Source organism: Mustela putorius, unplaced genomic scaffold, assembly GCF_011764305.1.
Source record: "Mustela putorius furo isolate JIRA1106 unplaced genomic scaffold, ASM1176430v1.1 tig00000242_pilon_pilon_pilon, whole genome shotgun sequence".
Lineage (NCBI taxonomy): Eukaryota > Metazoa > Chordata > Mammalia > Carnivora > Mustelidae > Mustela > Mustela putorius.
The window spans coordinates 9,019,926-9,043,767 of NW_025421325.1; the positions used below are offsets into that span (position 1 = coordinate 9,019,926).

General features: G+C 34.3%; 1 protein-coding gene across 1 annotated transcript in view; it reads left to right on the top strand.

Annotated features, from left to right (window-relative positions):
• The window catches only part of IQCM (IQ motif containing M), a 268,148-nt gene that overhangs the window by 115,854 nt on the left and 128,452 nt on the right, over window positions 1–23,842 (top strand). The window contains exons 7-8 of the mRNA XM_045078405.1: window positions 8,339–8,429; window positions 12,520–12,614. Coding sequence (XP_044934340.1) covers window positions 8,339–8,429; window positions 12,520–12,614 — 186 coding nt within the window. The remainder of the gene's footprint in view (window positions 1–8,338; window positions 8,430–12,519; window positions 12,615–23,842) is intronic.

Below are 23,842 nucleotides of genomic sequence, written 5' to 3' on the forward strand. Positions count from 1 at the left end.
CATTCTCTAGAGGTTTGATAAAAGGGACGGAGTCAGCAAAGGAGATTGAACATGAACAGCCTAGTTTTTGTAGGAGCAAAACCAGAAGAAAGCATCACATAATCTCTTCATAGGAGAGTCACCACTGCCATTGTGTGCTGCTAAAGGCCCAGTAAAAATCAGACAGATTTATCCAGTGGGCATGATAGCACAGAAGTCATTGTGTCCTTGATATGGTGACCATACAAACCATATTGGGAATGGACCAGAGGGTAAGTGGAGTGAGGACGTGTAAACCGTATGTATAGATAGTCAGTTTTAACATTTTCCTATAAAACAAGGAGAAGGTTTTGTTTTGTTTTTAAGTGATAGCTGTGATGATGACTGAGTGAGAGGTAATCAAATTTAAAGCCTTTTATTTGACCTTGGTCAGTTCGTTTACCCATCCCACTTACTGTTTATTTCAAATTGTTGCCATTCTCCTGAAGATTCCTTCTGTCCTTCTATACTAAACTTCTATACCCCTCTCCCAGTAAATGACCTCGCCTTCTACTTCATGTAGAAAATAAATGTCTTGATGGCGAACCCTCTAAAAACTTATTCATAACAACCTAAAATCTTATCCACCTTCATTTAGAAGAAAATACCTATTTTCTCTAGATTATGGATAAATTCTATCTCATCCCTTCCCTTCCTGCCAGGAACTTATCTCATCTCTTACATATTATTTCTTTGTTTTATGTCTCTGCCTTGTCCTTTCCAATAATATATAAGCATCCTAGAGTCTCTCCATCTTAAAAATATATTGACACCAAAACATTCTTTCTCAAACTTATGTCTCTGTGATGGTCATTTCACCCCTCTCCTCCCTCTCAAACTGCATTTTTCAAAGGGAGAATCTACATTTATTATCTCTAATAACTTTATTTCAAATCAGTGAAATCTTGCTTCTACTTCCATCTTTCCTTTTAACTGTCCACCAATAGCCTCATAATTCCTTGTCTTAAATGTATGAGATAATGGAAATAAGTTTTTATAACACTGCATTTGGGATTACTCAATTATTTGTATAATTAATTATTCAGTTAATTGAATTCCCTAGGACATAGCCTTCATAATCCTCACATTATATCTTGCATCCCTGGTGCCTAGCTGATTGCCTGTCACGTTAGAGGCATTTGGTAAATATTTGTTGAATTAATGATTGAATAAGTGGATGTTGTATAAAAACACAACCCCTGTCCTCAAGAGACCACGAAACAGTTCACAATCTAGGGAGGAATTGGCATTCTATATAACACACATGTGCTAGAAATTCCAACAGTAGAAAATCATATGACATCCACCCAGCCCACACACTAGAATGTGAAATGTCAGTAAATTGCAATCTGTCATTCTTGACTAATGAACCTGTCTATAAATTTGCAACATTAAGTTTTAAGTTTTATTATAGTTCATATGAAATTGAATATAATTTAAATAGTGGATCTTAAAAAAGAGAAAGTTGAGAAAAATATTTTATAATTACTCAATTTACAAAATCCAAAATTTCATTTTTTGAATGAATAGGATCTGGAAATAATCCGTGTGAAGCACTTTCTTAGTGTTATTAAGTCTCTGTGTTGAAGATACCTTAAAATTCTTCTAGCCCAACTATTTTCACGATATAAAATTTCTTAAGGTTTTCTTGGAAGTTCCTGTCCAGTCTCTACCAGGAAACACCAGGGGAATACATTCCGTTGTACAGTATCCAGTTTCTGAATTATTAAAGTTCTAAATTCTAAAAACAAAACAAAACAAAACAAAAATACCTAGCTCCTGGTAACTTCCATTGATCTAGCTTATGTATTTAAGATTGGCTGCTTTTAGCCACCTGAATTAGAGCTTCTGGGCTTGCTTGTTCATTTTTGTGGAAGAGGAAGAAATAGGGATTCTTTATGAAATTTAGGGGAGAAATGAGGATCAGTTGAAGGAGAACGTACATAGTGTCTACCATACCTGAGAAAAAAATGGAAAGAAATTAATCCTTTATATTGACAAACATAAATTAGCAATATTAAAATTTTATGTAATTGAATAAGATGTTCAATATTTTATTTATTGATTCATATAACAAATGTTTGATGAACGTGTTCAATATTGAAATGAAGTGCCAAGGATTCAACGGGATAAATTCAGTTCACATCATTAAGAAAGTTTACAGACTAATAAGGAGAGGGTGGGCCAAGTAAACAATGAGTGTTGCAATTTGTTTCAATGTTAAGATAGACCGAGGAGCTGAGTCTTGAAATATGAATGGCTAGCAAAATGGAGGAAAGTATATCAGGCATTCCTTCATTAAACACATTTTTAAAATCAAACACTTGAGAATCCAAAATGGAAAAAAAACAACAACAACACAGAAGAACAAATCTAAACTTAGGACAGAGTCCAACTTCTGTTCCTGGTAGTTTGGTAGTTACTGCATGTTCCTGGTGGCTCACGGCTACCATTGGACCTTGCATGGGCAAGGAAGGCACACAGAAAATAACTATAGCACTTGCAAGATGGGAAGTCAGGTCAGAGACCTCCCCAAATCTGAGACTCCTCAAAAGGTGATGCTGTTAATGAAAGACTAAACCAGGAAAATAAAAAGCCTTGCTTTGTAAGAAGGAAATAACAGAGAAAGAGGACAATTTCAGCCTTGGCTCTGAGGGAGGGAAAAATCAAGAAATTTCCCCTTATGATTTATAACCACAAATAAGCTCACATGGGACTGAATCAAAATCCACATTACCAGTATTTCAGAAATCCCTAAGTGAGAGATTAGTTTAACATTATTGTGAATTGAAGTTTCTCTCAGCAGCCTGGAGGAAAAACAAATCATTTCTTGAGGAATGGATCTTAATCCCAGGTTGCAAATAATTCCCATTCCTACAGAATATGAGTTTACAATTCCAAAAAATTTTAAATGCATGAAGAAATAGTCACTCTGAGTGATAAATTTCGCCCTCCAGTTCTCTCAAAATGCAATTGGATTTAAAAATACCATAGATAATAAAATTGTCTGATAGAATAGAATAAAAAATAAGTAGGCTTAATATGTTTAAAAAGTATAAAAATATGAATGAACTAGAGACAATAAAAATGTTCAAGAAGATTTGATAAAGCAGTTAACTTCTAGAAATAAATATATACTAACTTAAATAAGTTTAGTATGTTTTTAAATATAGATTTAATAGAGCTAAAGGTAGAATTAGTAAACTAGAAAGGGTACCCTAAGAAAGGAATTTACAAAAGGAAGAACAAAGAGATGGACGCTATGAAAGATTAAGAGCTCTAGAGTATATATTGAGACCTTAATACAAATCTAATCAGCATTTTCTTTTTTTTTTTTAAGATAATATTTATTTATTTGACAGAGATCACAAGTAGGCAGAGAAGCAGGCAGAGAGAGAGAGGAGGAAGCAGGCTCCCTGCTGAGCAGAGAGCCCAATGCGGGACTCAATCCCAGGACCCTGAGATCATGACCTGAGCTGAAGGCAGCAGCTTAACCCACTGAGCCACCCAGGCGCCCTAATTAGAGTTTTCTAATAAAGAAACACTAGAGAAGGGGGAGAATAGTAATTATCGAAGAGATCATGACCACTGCTCCTTGGAGGCATGATTCCAGGTCTGGGACAGGGGAAGGACAAAGTGAGCCTAGAACTCTTACTGTGGCAGAAAGGAAGGAATGTTCAAAGGCTAATGGAGATATGTCAAATTGTACAGAAACTGACTGGCTGATTTTGACATTATGAGCATGAAAAAGAATGATGATGGGAGTAGGTTATAACACACTAAATGAAAATAGAATTAATGTGTCCCAAAAAGAAAGAAAAAGACAAAGAAGAAAATCTCTCCTTTACAGATTAATGCTAGTTTATAAATAGAGAAGAAAACACAGAATTATTAAAAAAACACACATTATTTTCCAATTACCGAGATAACTGACTTAGGCAAGAGTTATTAGTGGGTGCTGAACCATGTTTTTATGAAAGATGGTTGGGGAACAGCCAAAGTATCAGCCAGAAATTACTTAGTGATTACAAAGAGGAAAATGTGCATTTATAATGGAAATATTTGATAGTGGCCACCTTAATCAAATGATTAAATTTAGTAACACCTTTAAAAAAACTTTTTATTTATTCATTTGAGAGAGAGAGGGAGAGAGCACAGCAGCGGGAGAGGCAGACTCCCCGCTGAGCTGGGAGCGGCATGTGGAGCTCAGTCCCAGGACCTGAAGATAGTCCTGAGCCAAAGGCAGATGATAAACCATCTGAGCCACCCAGGTGCCCCTAGTAACACCTTTTGGTGTGATGTAGTAGGACCACTTCTGTACTATTCCTGTCAAAAATATTTAATTTTAATTCAGTCATAAATAGTGGGAAGAATTCAGATTGCCTTCAAGAATGTCAAAAAAGATGAAAAAGGGTAGGAGGAATGTTCTAGTCAGTGCTGTCCTGTTGAAAGACAATGCAAATCATAGGTGTAATTTAAAGTTTTCTGGTGGCCACACTAAAAAAGGTGAAGAGAAACAGATGAGATTAATTTCAATACTATATTTTATTTAATTCAATATATGAAAATATTACTTAAACATTTAATTAATGTAGCATTTTAATTAGATATATTACATTTTGTAGTAATTTTAGAAATTCAGAGTGTATTTATACATAGAGTATAGTGAATGTATAGGAGATATATTTGTTCTTAGGAGCTATGTGATGAAATATTTAAACGTGAAAAATCATACTGTTTGTAGCTTACTTTCTAATGGTAAAGCAAAAAAAATTATATATATACATATATACATGTACAGATATATATGTGTGTGCATATACATATTAGTAAGTTTATAAAATTTTATGTAAACAACTACATTAAGAAGTGTAATTTATTAAATCAATATAGAACAACAATGAGAGAATATACATTTTCAGACAGATATGGAGCATAATGAAAATTAACTACACACTATAAGTAAACTTTAAAGAATTTGAAATTATACATCATATTCTCTGATTGCAGTGACATTAAATTTAAAAAATGACAATGATAATTTAAAGTCCCATAATTTGAAAATCAAAAATTACTTATGGAAAGTAAGGAGGACGGATTGGAGGGTATCATGTATGGAGGCAAGAATTCAAGGGAAGAGGCTATTAGTGTTCAGAGGACAGATGATAAAGGTCTGCTTTGAGGCAGTGTGTGGGAAGAGAAGGAAGGGATTTAATGACTGATTGTATGAAGGTTGAGGGGGGAATGAGTTTAAGTAACTTCCAGGTAGATGGATGGACGGTAGTGTCATTAATTGTGAGAGAGAAATGTTAATTGGGATGTCTTTGGGACATGTGTATAAAGATTATTTGTTATTCAAATTTGGCATTTGAGAGTGGTCTGGGCAAGATACATAGATATTTGAGGCATCTACATTTAGATGATAAATTTAACCATGGGCATGGACCAGAGCATTCAAGTAAATGGTCAGAAGACAGCCAAGGGAAGAGCCGTGGTGCGTACGCAGTAGCTGGAGGTAGTCAAAGCAAAATGAGTCCTCAAAGGAGACAGGTGAAAGAGTCAGAAGTGAAGGAAGTTGAATGATTGATTCCAGTTGAAGGAGTGGTCAATTCCAGCTGAAAGCTGAGCGAAGTGTGGTAAATAGTATAAAGGATCAGAACCCTTTGGTTGACAGTTCTCATGCCTTATGCTCCGTATGTTGGATTTCGTTACAAAAGCCCCATATTGATTTTGCTTAATTTTGCTAAGCTTGTCCAGGGAGGACAAGGTAGTGAAGGAGTTGATTGTGTGGACTCTGAGGACAGATTACCTGGATACAAAACTCTGTCGCTTACCAACCAGGTAAGCTTAGATGAATTACTTGACCTATGTGTACCTCGGATTTCTCTTTAAAATGAAAATAATGGTAGTGCCGACCTTATGGTTTTATTGAGAAGATTAAATAATGTATATAAAGTGTATAAAACAAACAAACCCACATTTATTATTTTACCTGCATTTTCTTTTCCCAGTCTCCTGTTTGTCTCTTATTTACCAATTATTCTAATTAGAGGTGATTTATAATTTAGATTCCAGAACTGATTTCTAGAGTTTGGTGTAATTGGTTTAGAGACTAGATTTTATGTAAAGGGAACTCTGAGATGATATAATTTGCCTAAAGTCACACAATAGTCTGGTTCCCCATCCAAAGGTTTAGTAAACTAATTAGAAGTAGTGTTGAATTCTTTATATGCTTTAAGGGCCTTTCTAGAAATCTCCCTTTTCTTTAAGGGATACAACTATTTTTTTTTTTTTTTTTTAACTTTGGATGCAGTCCTAACATGATTTAGTTAAATGTTACCATAGGGGGATTTTAGTTTAACATTTAAATGGATTATGGCTAGAGTTTTTAACAGATTTTTTTCAAAATAGGCATATAGGGGTACATATGCGGCTGGGTTGGTAGAGCATACAACACTTGATCAGGGTTGTGAGTTCAAGCCCCATATTGTGTGTAAAGATTACTAAAAACAATAATAATAATCTTTAAAAAACAACAAAAATGCCATATCTTTTGCTTTATTAATTATTATAGTAACAAAAGCATTCTTTAGCATCACTGTAAAATTCACTCCTCAGATCTCTGGATCACACATCCCATGACCTTTCCTTCTTAACCCTTTTTCTCCTTTGCTTTTCTGCAGTGATTTTTGCTGTTAGTCATCCTGTCCATTGAGAATGGCAGTCAAGTCTTATTAATTGGTATATCCTACGTCTCCCCTCTCTAGGAGTTAGCACAGTTTTCACTAAGTAGATGTTCCTGAATTAAATAAAATAAGATGCATATTGAGTGTCACGGTGATTGACAATGCAGCTCCAAAGACTGCCCACCTGGGTTTGCATATTGATTCTACCTCTTGCTAGCCTTGTAACCTTGGGGAAGTTAGTCTCTGCTTCTCTGCTTCAGTCTTCTCATCTGTAAAATGGGGAGAAGAACAGAACCTAATTTATGGTGTACTTGCAAGAATAAAATCTGGTAACCCATTTATAGCAATTAGCACACAGCATATGACAAATATTTTCAAGATTCAAACTTAAAAATTCCTTCTCTACTTCTGCATCTTAATATGTTTCTCAGTCTGCCACATGTCTTTATATAAAGTGTGTCTTTTGAGAGTTCCCTAGTCATTCTCCAAAGTAATAAGCAAGTCAGAAATGACCCTCTTTCTCTGATTAGGCACCTGAGCCTCCTAAGCTGTTGGGCAATAGTGATGGAGGAATTTTTCACTCCTAGGGATACAGGTTGGAGCTCTGGCTCAGCACCTTTTAACTTACCAGAGTTTGGGTAGGCTACTTTCCTCCCGTGTAAAAAAGTAATCACTATGCTTCACCGAAAACAAACAAACGAAAATGCCAAAACTAGTTCTGAGGCTGTAGTGTGAGATGTTTGCAGGGAATGCTAAACAACCCTTCTGGTATATTATAAATAGTCCATACATTTTAACATTTTGTTTTCCTTTTCTCCAAAATTTTTATATTCTGTGTTATATATTTTAAATCTAAATTGACATAATGTGGTCAACTGTGCTCTTCTGTTTGTTAGTATTAACACACCAAGCAGTTTGCAAATATTTCCAAAGCAGAGGGTTTCATTTTATAAGTTCCCTGTGTCATGAATATATCTTTAACATACCTGAGTTGGTAGCGAGAAAGTGCTTCATAAATATCAACTTAATATTTTGTTCTGATGTTTTAAACTCTGTTAGCCCTATTATCTGTGCATAATAGAAGGTAATAGGTACTTAAATATATTTATGTAAATTTCTATTTAGACTCTAAGAGCTACTTTTTTTTTTTTTAAGCAGAAGTTTGCCTTTTCTGGACTTCAGTCTTACTCAATAGGTTGATGAGTGTTCCTATTTACATTAACTAATGATTGCTAAATTATTTTAAAATAGCAGACTCTCCTATAAAAGCTAAGCCTTATGATGATAATGATGATAATAATGCTGATGTATATAAATGAGACTGTTGGTGTTCATTGGTATGTGCTGTACTATTGCAGACATTTCTTAGGGAGCTATCTCCTTTCTGATATATGCAGTTCATTTACTCTATACCTTCAGTGCTAAATTTTAGTAATTGCAAAACATCTGAGGAGCATGGGGTGAGAAAAAACACTCAGATGTGTTTTTAGAGTATCTTTGTGTTAGTAATTTGTTTGAAAAATGTTGTTTCTCTTGTTATTAAAAAATCTGTGATTTGCAATTTAATTCAAAAAATGCACTTAGAACTTGAAAACAAATGGTATACAATTAAAACTTTTTTTTTTTAATTCCAGAACAAGTTAAACTGGGTAAAATAGTGACAAATATTGAATCAGTGGGTAAAAAAATGGAGAAAGAAAAGCATCAGCACCATGGGAAGTCCAGGTAATGTGTAATTGGTTATATCCTATAGAAAATGTATAGTTTTATTCTACCGTGCCAATGTTTCCTGACCAATTGTCATGGTTTCTCAAGTCTGTTAACACTCCATGCATGAGGCTAATTTATCCTTCTGTTTGAGTCCCTCAAAGCATATCAATTATCAAAATTTTAGTTTTCAGTTCAATTAACTTTTGAACTGGGGGAATGTCTGAGTAGTTAAGCAGACCATCTGGGTTTTACAGTGCATAAGCTCAAATCCAATTTGTGGCTTTCTTGAGAAAAATGCCATATTTTATGATAATAGTACATAAGTTTAGAATTTTAATAACTCATCTGCAGCAATTATAGGGTAGATTTAAGTTATAATTTTTCTTTTGTAATTTAATAATTTAGTTAGTCTTTTTCCAACAGAAGGTGAGGCTGATCCTATAGAGCAGAGTTTCAGGACAGGCATTTTGAGCATTGCTTCTGCTTTCCAAAGGTGTGTGGAGATGGGGCAGTTACTTTTCTGAATTATTCCACTAAATGACATCATCTTCAAGATAACTTTATAGTTATGTACATAACTATTAACCTTAGAGCTACAGAACCTTTAAAGGCCCTTGAACACATTTTGTAGGAACACTATACATGTAGAAAGTAAATACTGCTCTGTTAAAATGTATTTTTCAGTGGGTTGTTTTACATTACTTCACAATGTAACCTTGTCAGAAATTTGGGGTAATTGGCACAATTGTAAATAATAAAAAATTGAGAAATTATTGCCTTGGCTCTTAAGAGTAACATGGACTTTCCAACATTTATCTGGCAAACTGTGTTTAACAGTAAATGATTCATGCTCACAAGTAACCACTTCCGTGGCTTAAATATAATATGATATTCAAATTTGGGAGAACGGAATATATGTACAGTTCTAAGACTGAGGGTTTGGTAGGGGAAGATATTAATTGCATAGAAAAGAAATGCTTGTATTGGGAATTTACTCGTTTTTAAAAATTTACTTTTAGCCTTTACTTAAGCCAAGACCCAGGTTTGTCTAGCAGAGTGGTTAACTGCTAAAAGAACAGTTAGCAGACCAATTTAACCAAATAGTTTAGAATTTCAAGTAAGCCATTAGTAGCTGGAAACATTAACTGAACTAATCTGAAAACCTACCATTTTCAGTGTATTGAGATGGGGCCAAAAATTCAAGAAAGAATAATAATGACTCAAGGACATGAGGCACACTCCTCAATAATAAATCCGATCAGGTAGAATATCTTTCAGTATGTCTTTCTCAGGAGAGTCAAGTATTTCTCGAAGCATTGTTTCTTCTGCAACTGGTGGAAGATAAAGGTTGCTTGACACCCTAACACTCCATTTTTAATGAAAACATGTCCTCCTTAATGAGGAAGAGCAACACCCTTCGAAATTAAGAGCAAGTACATGTACTTCCAGTGACAGCCTGGGGCACATAAAGCCTGAACTTCAATCCACCAGGGTTGCTTTGTCTTTATTTATAGCTAGCTTATGGCAGTAACTTGTTTCCTACCTTAGCGGTTAGCTTCATTTCATTAGTGTTGGAAGTGGGGTGGGAATACAGAAGGGAAGACAAATCAGTGTTCTGGGACGTGGCGACTCAGGGTGTTAGAAAATCTGTGGTTAGCTAGGCCAATAAGATGTCATTAGAGTGAAATTTTTATTGCAGTCTAGTTCACCACATACTAATGATAAAAGAAACTTAGCAATGAGGATATAAGCAACAGAAAGGAAAGCAGAATCAGTCAGAAATCCGGTAGGGGATTGTTGACAACACAGAGACAGTCCCTAGCACTAATTAGCATGAATTGCTCAACTCTTTGTGAGACTTTTGGAAGATTTCTGTTCAATACAAATAGACCCCTATAAGGGAAGCTGTGTATAAACTACTTACAATTCTCCTGAAGATGCTTGGGAAAATTCTAATATCTAAGGTGACATATAATATTTTTAGGTAGACCATAAAAAATATTAGCTCAACGAAAGAAATTTCTTCAGATAATACATGAAGAAATACAATCTTAATAAGTGTATGATTTCCTTTCCGCAGGATTCTCTATGTTTGATTTGTGGAGGGAAAACAAAATCAACTAGTTCTGCATTTCCAGATTTAAGTTTAAAGACGTGAAGTTCTTCATTGTACCTTTGAATTCTAACTTCAAAGATTCCCATACATTAACATACTTTTTTATGACAATAATGATAAATGTGAGCACATTCTAAATGTTAATTTTCCATCAAGGAAGTTAATTTACTATGCACCTATTTATTAGAGCTATTTATTTTAGTATGTGATATTTGGTGCATTTGAAGCCATGACAACTGCAGTTCTGTAAATGCGTTCTGTAATCCAAGCAAATGAGCCTGGACTTCTTCCCCTAGTTTTGTGATCATTGGGAGTTTCTTATGTGTTACATGACTATTTATATTTAGGCTATTCTGATCAATTTAATAATAAAATGAGGAGATTATAAAATACTGATAGAATCTCTCATTGCACTTCACATTTATGTTAAAATGACCCTGCCATTTTACCTGAATGCCTGAATGTTCGTAAAATATTTTGCTTAAGTGGATGAACTGTGGTCTACTTCTGTTAAAATCTTTAATTAATAGGAACCATTGAACAATGCAATCAATAGTCCTAATTTGGGGACTTAAATATTTAGCCATGGGCAAGATGGAAGAGAGCAAAGGAAACTGCGATTGATCAGTGTATCATGGCCCCATTCTTGGTGACATACAAATAAATTCTAGAATTTGAAATGGAGTTTTGCCAAGCTGACTGTATACTCAAGCCTTTCATATTTTCCCTTGACAATATAATTTTGTCATACTAGCCATATCTCAGTTCTTCAGCCAACTGCATGGGTGTGACAACATGAGTAACAGCTAGACTAATGGATCCTATAAATCAGTCATTATTTACTATTTATAGAGTGTCTACTCTATGCCAGTGTAAAACTCCAAACAGAACAACCACAGACTTTTCCCTCATAGACTCTAGTTTTTTGATGGGCAAAATGTCTTAAAATCCTAAATATTTCTATAACATTTATATAACATTTGAATTAGCAATTCCATTTTAGGCATTTATAATAAAGAATTGGACAGGTTCACAGATATGAATATTAATAGATTTTCATCCTTGTTTATAAATACCAAAAAAGTGAAGTAACCCAAACATCCAGCAAAAGAAGACTGGTAAATAAACCATCAGTATGTTAAACCTATACAGTGGAATGCTTTGTGATGGGTCAAAATGACAATGTACTTCTTTGTACATTTACAAATAAAGATATTTATGATATTAACTGCAAAAAATAAGCTAAAAAATTCATGTATATTTATGTGCACATAAATATAGAGAAGGTATGAAATATATTACACGTGTTAATTATGACAAATGGAGTTAGTATAAAATAGTAATAAGTAGTTTAGTTCTTGAAGGCCTACTGCCTATATTCAAATCCTGCCTCCACCCCTTTCTCGCTGGGATAATTTGAGCTATATACTACCTAACCTTTGCTTAGTGTCTTCATTTATAAAATGAGTGTGATCATAGTAAAATCCAGAGTCTTGTTGTGAGGAGACATAGGCAGGGCTTAGAATAGTACCTAGCTCCTAGGAAGCATTTAAGGGTTTACAGTTATGACCAAAATATTAAGGTGGTGAATTAGGGATAATTCTTATTTTCTTCCTTTTTCTTATGTACATTTTCTAAAATTTCTATGTGGTCCATAGTTTTTGATTCAGCTGATTTGGCTGAAGCTCGCCAAGTCATGATAGGAAAACATGTTACTTAAAATCTTGCAAAACAGAGAAGAAGTAGATATGATGCTTGTTCATTTTTCTGATTTTGTTTTCATTTAGAAAGCAAATGTTCCTATTTGTTATCCATGTTCAGAGCCAGTAAAACTTGGTATTATTTTGTCTTCATTTAATAAATATTATGTATTTATCATGTATTATAATGATATATAAATGTATATTTTCAATAATGTTTGTAGAGAGCTTACTGCTCTTTTAGGGACTATAAATCACTCAAAGCTCTAACTTTATATTTTGGAAACAGATTGTTGGTCTCACCAGTTGCCACCCACATCATCAACATTGGCTTGCCCTTAAAATCCATGACCTCCTCTTCCATGGGGCTTCTGAAAGAATATGGTGAGTCTCATTGCATAAGTGTTAATAGCAACATGGTGATTTTCATTATTTTTGCATTCATTTAAAACGCAGTGTCAAACAGCTAGTATTTCCTTTCAGTATTGTGTCAAAAGATAAAGAGATTTCAGAAACAACTACTAATAACTAATTTTCAGCTCTTTTATTTGAACTTGAGAGGTTGGATGTTTTTAATGTGTGTGGCTATTAAAGGTTTTAGGAAATTATAAGGATAAAATCTTATAATTTTAAAAGTCTTTCTATATTTGATTTATTGTTGTTTAAAACATTCATAATTCTTCAAAAGAAAATATAGATAATTCTTTAAAGTCCCTTAAGTGTGATTGAGAAACTCTTTGGAATTTGGTGAGTTACTCGTAGGCCTAGGGGCTATTGATTCAAAGAAACTGTTTTGTAGTTTTCCTCTTTTTAACTTGCTACTCATGTTCTTGAGCTTCAGGCTGTCATTAAGAGAAAACTCTTCTTGTAGAGTGGGACTTTGATTTGGAAAAAAAAAATTTTAAATTTGCAGAATAAACTCCTTGAGTTCTTAAGGCACTCGCATAAAATTCCCTTTATCCAACTACAATTTTACTGGTGTTTCTCTGGGCTATTATAAAAGGAATTCAAGCATCAGATGGAGGCTCAAATAACACATTTTCATTAATCCAAGCAATATTCACCAAAACTTTTAATATTGTGAATATAATGTCAGAATCTTGAACACAGGAAAAATTTTAAAATTTTTGAATATTGAATTGATTCATGGTTTAAATTCTTTTAAGGCTTTATCAGATAGTTTGAGGCCCCAGGTAGTATAAACAATGGTGAGTCTCAATTGAGTCTAAAATCAAATATATATATGAAAAAGTAAATGCTCCCAAAAATTCTTCATAAAGCATAGGATGCAATGGGTGAAATAGTTTTAATAGATAATGATCTTGAATCTGATAACCATGGATTACTGGACTCTTAAATTAAAATTGCCCAATTCTTTTTTTAGAATAAATAAATAATTTTTATTAAAGGAAAAAGGAAAGGAAATTAGAACATGGGAGTTAAGACAAAGTCATGATTTCTATTCATTAGACTTATTTATATTATTATATAAGAGCTGAGGTTTGCAGCCCTTAATGACCTCATAAGTAAAAGTTCTGTGACATTTAGAGTTTATTCAGAATCATACTAAGCATTGATAAAAAGTCTCTCTTTTCAAATACCATCGAACTCAGATAAATCACGTTTATTTAGAAGCACCCTCACAGAGCTGCCTCTTATTAGCTCATTGAAGGGTCCAGTAAATTTCATGACTTTACTCTGAATGTAGAAATTTAAGTCTTTTTCCATATGCATGGAGCTTACCATACAGGGGCTTGACCAGTGTTTGTTTAATGCTAAAGAAAAGACAGAAAATCTTTCTAAAACATTTGTTGAGAGCATCTCAGTTACTAGCTGCAGATTATTGTGAAATTGTGTGTGGAAGGCCAGCAGAATGGGGCAGTCACCTAAAGGATGTGTTCTGGGGTTTGCTAAAGGTTCTGTCCATACAAAAATGTTCTCTTGAAATATCTGAAATATTTACTAATGGAGCCATAGCTTTATAGAAGCTAAAAACTCCTTGTACTTACTACAGTGACAAAGCACATATTAGGCATTAACAAGCATTTGTTGAATGAATGAATGGATGAGGACAAATTAAAAGAAGTCACCCAAATGGAATATATTTCTATGTATCTGTGTATCTGTTTGTACATAGTAAAAAAAAAAAAAAAAAAAATATATATATATATATATATATATATATATATATATATATATATATATAATTGCTAAAAGAAAACTGACTTTGGGTAAGTAAAATACAAAAATAACATTGAATATAAACAGGCAAAAGAATGCCAATGGACAATTTTTTTTTATAATTCTAGTTTACACAGATTATGCATAGATTGCAGAGATACCATAAAAATAAGTAAAATGTTCTACATTTAGCTTATATGCTTTAAAACCAAATTGTTGGGCGGATTATTAGTTTTATGATATAAGTCTTTCAATACTCAAATAACTTCATGGGGAGTTGGAAGGTTGAACATGCTGAAAGTTAAAAATTTTAATAAAAATATTATTTCTAAATGCTATAGGGTAACTGTTTCTTTTTTACTTAAAATGGAATGTACTTTTAATCAAGTAAGAATGGGAATTTCATCATTGCTTTGTTGTATATGAAGTATTGTTTTATTTTGCTTTGCTTTCAGCCAAACCACTCTTTTATAATAGCAACGTTTTTTAAAATGAGAACAGAAATATTTGAAGCCTTGTGGCCAGCAACTTACTTTATGTAAATTGAAAAACAGAAAAATATGAAAAATGTTGATTTTCTTTTTGAATAAGCTAGGTGTGGTCTTGGCTTTGTGTCTTGGGTGAAAAATAATGAATACTTCATGAATACTTTTTAGAATTCATATTAATATTTTAGTTCATTTTACAGCTTATGTCTACAAATTTACCTCACAAAGCTTTTTCTCCACACCATTGTTAACACTGTTTAGTAAGCTACAACTTCACTGAATGTCTGAAACAGTCACCGAGGTCTATTTAATAAGAGAATATAGCTCAAATTGTGAGAGAATGCAGCTCTTGTGGTTTTCTCAGGGGTGTTTGGTAATTTACTGGACTCTTAAATTAAAATTTCCCAATTCTTTTTTTAGAATAAATAAATAATTTTTATTAAAGGAAAAAGGAAAGGAAATTAGAACATGGGAGTTAAGACAAAGTCATGATTTCTATTCATTTGACCTATTTATATTATTATATATGATATATAATAATTATGTTACATATAGATATACTACTTGCAGCCTTGACTTTTAAAGTGGTATAATAGTCCCCCTTTATCTGCAGGTTAAGATGTTCCAAGACCCCCAGTGGATGCTTAAAACTGCAGACTGTACCAAATCTTATATATATCATGTGTTTTCGTATACGCATGTACTTATGGTAAAGTTTCATTTATACACTGGGCACAATAAGAGATTAATAACTAATGATAACAGAACAATTATAACACTATACTGTAATACAAATTACGTGACTGTGGTCTCTCTGTCTCAGAATATCTTATTGTACTCTATTCATCTTTCTCTTCTGATGATGTGAGAGAGAAAATGCCTTCTAATGCAAGGAAGTGAGGTAAATGATGTAGGCATCATGTTATAGCGTTAGGCTTCTGGAAGGAGGATTATCTGCTTCCAGATCTTGGTTAACTATAAAAAACTGAAACCACAGAAGGTGAAAGTGCATATAAGGGGTCTCCTACATAAGCACAGTAGTGCAGACACTGAAGTTACTCTAGTCACCCTAATGAAGTTAGAATTCTGGCTCTGCCAGTTTCTACCTGGAAAACCTCATCCAAGTTACCTAATCACTCCAGGACTCAGTTTCCTTATTGATTAAATGGGGGATTAATCACAGTACCAACCTCAAAGGTTTTAGATTTTACTTGTAAAGTGTGTAACATACATCCTTGTGCTTAATAAAATTGAGCTTTCACTATTAGCTACAATTCCTTAGATGTAAATAATAAAACATTATAGACTTGAACGCGCTGTTCGGTGACCTTGCTTTGACCCTATCCTAAAGGATGTATTACTGGAAGCACAAGACACACCTCTTTACCACACTAACTTACACTATCATGGCACAGAACTCAGGAAGTGAGGTTCATTGTGGCATTTCCTGGATTCAACTATTTTTGTCATTGTCATTGTTGGCATCCTGTTCTAGACCTTGTATCTGCCTGTTTACTCTGCTATTTCAATAAATTTGATAAGTCACACTGAAACTGCTATTCCTCAGGTACCCCTTTCACCAGTAGTTTCAAAGCAGATTCTCCATTTTTATGATGGGAATAGGCCCATGGTAGGAACTCTTTAATAGGATTTTTCAATATAAAGTTCTGGGAAAAACAGAAATGTGTCCAAAAAGCCCACCTTTCTCTACATGAGATCCAACTTGGTTTTGTGGCTTGGTGTGAATCCCTTCAGTTCTCTGGGTTTTAATTTCATCATATGTAATCTTTGAGGAAAGAATGGAATTGCCTTCAATGAGAGGAATGAAAAGTTAGAAAATTGCCTTTTCCTCTATGGCTTCTTCTCAGATACTATAATCTCTCTCTAAAATCATTGGCCAAGGAACTCTCTTTCTAACTTTGTATGCCTTTTTTGGTGATCTTATCCCTCACCCTTTTTGCTCTTGAAACTTGTTTATTCTTCTCCCTGAACTCATAGCCAGTAACCAGCAAAACTCCTAAATCTTTACCCTCTGCTAAGTGTTCATTTCACCTCTTGGTCTTACAGAAATCTGTGATCAGTCTGTAGCCCTGAGGACATTTTCTTCCTCTGCTGCTCTCTCAAGTGGTGATGAGCTCCTCTCCCATGCCTCACCCATATGGGCCTGGAGATGGGGAAGTGACCCCCTTATTCCTCACACTGTTTCCAGACCGTTCTCCCTTTCTCTTCTCTAACATACCCAGCTTTGAATCCTATGACATCAAAGGATAACATCCATTATCTCTTCCTCTTATAGTAGTCTATTGATTTGTATCCATTTTCTCATTTCTTAAAGAATTTAGCCCCTGGATACTTGTGACTTTCTCTAGTTCTAGTTTTATAAGAACTGTGATTTTGGTGTCCAAGTAAATAAGCTCTCTGATTCATTAACTTCTCCATTCCTTGAGCTCCTTTCATCCAATGATTTTGCCTTCCATCATACTATATATATTCTCCAGTAGTTATACCTTTGAAACATTTCAAAAACCTGACTTTGAAGATCACCACCATCCAACCAGATCATCTTTTAAATAAACTCCAACAATATTTTTAGCTCCCACTAAGAGTCTCAGGGCCCTCAGAGCTCATAGAGGCCTAGGTGAAAATTTTTTAATTTCTTCCCCAGATATACTCATTCCCTTGGTAATTTCATCCAGTATTTGGCTTTAAGTATCATTTATAGGGTGAATGACTGCAAACATATCTCCAGCCTGGTTGTTCTCCTGACCTCCAGCTCACATTCAATGCTTAATCAGCATTTCTATTTGATTTTTTAAATAGGCACCTCAAATCCAATGTGTCCAGTGCAGGAACTTTGTAGGTGTTGTTCTCTTTGTCTAGAAAGCTCCTTCCCTTTGATGTCACAAGCATCACTCCTTGACCACTTTTGAGTTTTTGTCCAAATGCCTTCTTATCAGTGAAACCATTCTCTGCCAACTTATAGCAGGAGCCACACCTGCCAGCCCAGTTTACCTCTCCTGCCTTACTTTGATCTCTAACACTGGAGGTCTCCTGACATGTTGCTTCTTTTACTTACCTGATTTTGTCTGCCGACTCCTGCTAGAACGTCAGCTCCATGAAGGCAGATAGTTTTGACTAATTATTCACTACTAAATCTTTTGAATCCAGAATCATTCTTGGCATGTAGGAAGTGATCTGTGTGTGTTTGTGTTTCTGAGAACATGGTGAACAACTGTGCAGAGAAAGACTTCTGGGTACAGAACACTTAAAAATGCTAGTTAAATATTAAAAGATAAGGTTAAAAACCTGGCTGAATGGCAGAAAAGCATAAAAATACTAAAACCAGGAAATATAAGAAAGTCTGATTCCATAATTATTTAATAGTATTTAGAGTAGTTTGTTTTTAGGAATCATATCTATTCTTGGTAGCTTAGAACTTTCTTAGTTAAAACAGACAACAAAACATTGGTAACACTTACCTCCCTTTCCCTATCAATCATATAGGGAATCATAATCAAATATATATATATATATATATATATATATATATATATTTTACACACACACACACACACACAAACACATATGTATTTATTAGTCCTCAGGAATCCAGAATTAGATTAATAGAATTCCTTTTTGTCATGATGCATTATCATCATTTGTTTATGGATTGCCCTCTTTTATTTTTTTATAATATTGATAGCAATTAACATCTACTTAGGTGCCCTTCCCAAATCCTATCCCTTTGCTTCCACCATAGATTGCTAGATTTGGAGGAGTTCTATTAAATTTTTGATACTAATTCTTTATTAGTTAAACTGTGGCTAGTCTTTTAACTTTCTTTAAGGTGACTTTGATAAATAATATTGATTTAAATATAGTAAAATTTAACACAACTGTTACCTTCTTTGGGACAAAAAAGTGACTTTGAAGTACTTGCAGGTTTGTTCTTTTTCTATTTTGAATTTATTACTATCATTATCCATTATTTCAATTTTGTCTTTTTTTTCACTTTAATCTCACAAACCATGCCGTAATGGTTACTACTTTATAAAGATGATGTTTGTTTAGATTTACCTACTCCAGGTAGATAAAGAATTGAAAGAAACTTAAAATTTTTCAGAATGAAATACAGATGATATATCATTTTATATAGGCCTTTTTTTTCTTAATATATAATGTATTATTTGCCCCACGGGTACAGTTCTTTGAATCATCAGGCTTAACACATCTCACAGCACTCATCATAGCATATACCCTCCCCAAAGTCCATAACCCAGCCACCCTTCCCCTACCCCCACTGTCCCCAAAAACCTTCAATTTATTTCATGAGATTGAGTCTCTTATTGTTTGTCTTCCTCCCAATCCCATCTTGTTTCATTTTTTCCCTGCCTACTCCTCCTGACCCCCAACCATGCAAATTCCTCATATCAGAGAGATCATATGATAATTGTCTTTCTCTGGTTGACTTATTTTGCTTAGCTAATACACTCTAGTTCTATCCACGTTGTTGCAAATGGCAATATTTTGAGCTTTTTAGCTCAATATAGTTGAGCTAAACAACTATAGCTGCATTATATATATATATATACCACCCCTTCTTTAGCCATTCATCTGTTGATGGACATCTAGGTTCTTTCCACAGTTTGGCAATTATGGACATTGCTGTTATAAACATTGGGTTGCATGTGCCCTTTGAATCACTAAATTTGTATATTTAGGGTAAATACCCAGTACTGTGATTCCTGGGTCATAGGGTAGCTCTATTTTCAACTTTTTGAGGAACCTCCATACTGTTTTCAAGAGTAGCTGCATCAGCTTGCATTCCCACCAAAAGTGTAGGAGGGTTCCCCGTTCTCTACATCCTTGAAAACATCCGTTGGTTCCTAACTGATTAATTTTAGCCATTCTAACTGGTGTGAGGTGGTATCTTGCTGAGGTTTTGATTTGTATTTCCCTGATCCTGAGTGATGTTGAGCACTTTTTCATGTATCTGTTGGCCATTTGGACGTCGTCTTTGCAGAAATGTCTGTTCATGTCTTCTGCCCATTTCTTGATTGGGAATATTTGTTCTTTTGGTGATGAGTTTGATAAATTCTTTATAGATTTTGGATACTAGCCTTTTATCTGATATATCATTTATGAATATCTTCTCCCATTCTGTCAGTTGTCTTTTGGTTTTGTTGACTGTTTCTTTTGCTGTGCAAAAGCTTTTGATCTTGATGAGTCCCAATAGTTCATTTTTGCCCTTGCTTCCCTTGCCTTTGGTGATGTTTCTGGGAAGAAAGTCCTGGGACTGAGGTTGAAGAGGTTGCTGCTTGTGTTCTCCTCAAGGATTTTGATGGATTCCTAAATCACATTGATATCTTTCATCCATTTTGAGTCTATTTTCATATGTGGTGTAAGGAAATGGTCCAGTTTCATTCTTCTGCATGTGCAATTTTCCCAACACCATTTGTTGAAGAGACTGTTTTTTTTTTTTTTCCCATTGACATTCTTTCCTGCTTTGTCAAAGATTAGTTGACCGCTGACTTGAGGGTCTATTTCTGGACTCTCTATTCTGTTCCATTGATCTATATGTCTGTTTTTGTGCCAGTACCATACTGTCTTGATGATAACAGCTTTGTAATGGAGCTTGGAATCTGGAATTGTGATGCCACCAACTTTGGTTTTCTTTTTCAACATTTCCCCTGGCTATTTGGGACCTTTTCTGGTTCCATATAAATTTTAGGACTCTATGTTCCATTTCTTTGAAAAAAATTGATGGTATTTTACTGGGATTGCATTATATTTGTAGATTGATTTTGATAGCATAGACATTTTCACGTTATTTGTTCTTCCAATCCATGAGCATGGAATGTTTTTTCCATTTCTTTGTGTCTTCCTCAATTTCTTTCATGAGTACTTTATAGTTTTCTGAGTACAGAGTCTTTGGCTCTTTGGTTAGGTTTATTCCTAGGTATCTTATGGTTTTGGGTGCCATGGTAAATGGGATTGACTCCTTACTTTCTCTTTTTTCTGTCTTACTGTTGGTGTATAGAAATGGAACTGATTTCTGTGCATTGATTTTATATCCTGACATTTTACTGAATTCCTGTGTGAGTTCTAGCAGATTTGTAGAGGAGTCTTCTGGGTTTTCCACATAAAGTATCATATCATCTGCAAAGAATGAGAGTTTGACTTCTTTGCTGATTCAGATGCCTTTTATTTCTTTTTGTTGTCTGATTGCTGAGGCTAGGAATTCCATTACTATGTTGAATAGCAGTGGTGAGAGTGGACATCCATGCCATGTTCCTGACCTTAGAGGAAAAGCTCATTCCCCATTGAGAATGATATCTGATGTGGGTTTTTCATCAATGGCTTTGATGATATTGAGGTATGTACCCTCCATGTCTACACTGTGAAGAGTTTTGATCAAGAAAGGATGCTGTACTTTGTCAAATGCTCTTTCTGCATCTCTTGGAAGTATCATATGGTCCTGTCCTTTCCTTTGTTAATGTATTGTATCACATTGATTGATTTGCCGATGTTGAACCACCCTTGCAGCCCAGGAATGAATCCTACTTGGTCATGGTGAATAATCCTTTTAATTTGTTGGATCCTATTGACTAGTATTTTGGTGAGAATTTTTGCATCTCTGTTCATCAAGCATATTGGTCTGGAATTCTTTTTGATGGTTTTTTTTTCTGGTTTAGGGATCAAGTTAATTCTGGCCTCATAAAAGGAATGAAATGGAAATTTTCCTTCCATTTCCATGTTTTTTGGAACAATTTCAGGTGAATAGGTATTAATTCTTCTTTAAATGTTTGGTAGAATTCCCTTTGGAAACCATCTGGCCCTGGGCTCTGGTTTGTCGGGAGATTTTTGATAAATATCCTTACTAGTTTTGGGTCTGTTCAGGTTTTCTATTTCTCTCTAGTTCTGTTTTGGTAATTTACTTGTCTCTAAAGATGCATGCATTTCTTCAAGATTGTCAAATTTGCTGGTGTATAGTTGCTCATAATATGTTCTTCAATTGTATTTCTTTGATGTTGGTTGTGATCTCACTTCTTTTATTCAGGATTATATTTATTTGGGTCCTTTCTCTTTCCTTTTAGTTAAGTCTGGCCAAGGGTTTATCAATCTTATTAATTCTTTCAAAGAACAAACTCCTAGTTTTGTTGATTTGTTCTACTGCTGGTGTATAGTTGCTTATAATATGTTCTTATAATTGTTTGTATTTCTTTGGTGTTTGTTGTGATCTTTCCTGTTTCATTCAGGATTATATTAATTTGGGTCCTTTCTCTTTCCTTTTTGTTAAGTCTGGCCAGTGGTTTATCAATCTTATTAATTCTTTCAAAGAACAAGCTTCTAGTTTCGTTGATTTGTTCTACTATTTCCTTGATTTATGCTTTAATCTTTATTATTTCTCTTCTGATAGCTATAGGCTTTCTTTGCTTTTCTTTCTCTGGCTCCTTTAGGTGTAGGGTTTGGTTCTGTACTTGAGAATTTTCTTGTTTCTTGAGAATGGCTTGTATTGCTATATACTTTCCTCTCAGGACCACCTTTGCTGTGACCCAAAGATTTTGAGCAGTTGTGTTTTAATTTTCATTTGTTCCTATGATTTTTTTTTTCAATTCTTATTTAATTTCCTAGTTGACCCATTCATTCATTAGCCTCCATGTGTTTGAGTTCTTTCCAACTTTCCTCCTGTATTTGAGTTCTAGTTTCAGAGCATTGTGGTCTGAAAATATGCAGGGAATGATCCCAGTCTTTTGACTGGTTGAATCCTGGTTTGTGACCCAGGATGTGATCTGTTCTGGGGAATGTTCCATGTGCACTAGAGAAGAATGTGTATTCTGTTGTTTTGAGATGGAATGTTTTAAATATATCTGTGATGTCCATCTGGTCCAGTGTGTCATTTAAAGCCTTTGTTTCCTTGTTGATCTGTTGTTTAGATGATCTGTCCATTTCAGTACGGGGGGGGCAGCTAAAGTCCCCTACTATTATTATATTATTATTGATATGTTTCTTTGATTTTGTTATTAATTGATTTATATAATTGGCTTCTCCCATATTAGGGGCATAGATATTTATAATTGTTAGATTTTGTTGTTGGACTGAACCTTTAATTATGATATAGTGTCCTTTCTCATCTCTTATTATAGTCTTGGCTTAAAATCTTATTTATCTGATGTAAGGAATGCCATCCCAGCTTTCTTTTGATATCTGTTAGCATGGTAAATTGTTTTTCACCCCTCATTTAAAATCTGGAGGTGTCTTTGCGTCTAACATGTGTTTCTTGTAGACAGCAAATCCATGGGTCTTGTTTTTTTTAATCTGTTCTGATATCCTGTGTCTTTTGATTGGGAAATTTAGCCCATTTACATTCAGGGTAACTATTGGAAGTTAGGAATTTAATGCTATTGTATTGCCTGCAAGGTGACTGTTACTGTATATTGTCTCTGTTCCTTTCTGGTCTGTTACTTTTAGGCTCTCTTTTTGCATAGAGGACCCCTTTCAATATTTCCTGTAGGGCTGGTTTGGTGTTTGCAAATTCTTTTAGTTTTTGTTTGTCCTGGAAGTTTTTTTTTTTTTTTTTTTTTTGTCTCTCCTTCTATATTCAATGACAGCCTAGCTGGATATAGTATTCTTGGTGGCCTATTTTTCTCGTTTAGTACTCTGAATATATCATGCCAGTCCTTTCTGGCCTGCCAGGTCTCTGTGAATAGCTCTGCTATCCAACTAATATTCCTACCATTGTATATTACAGACCTCTTTTTGTGAGCTGCTTCTAGGATTTTCTCCTTGTCACTGAGACTTGTAAGTTTTACTATTAGGTGATGGGGCGTGGACTTTTTTTTTTTTTTAAATTTTGAGGGGGTTTCTCTGTTCCTCCTGGATTTTGATGCTTGTTCCCTTTGCCAAATTAGGGAAATTCTCTCCTATAATTTGCTCCAATAT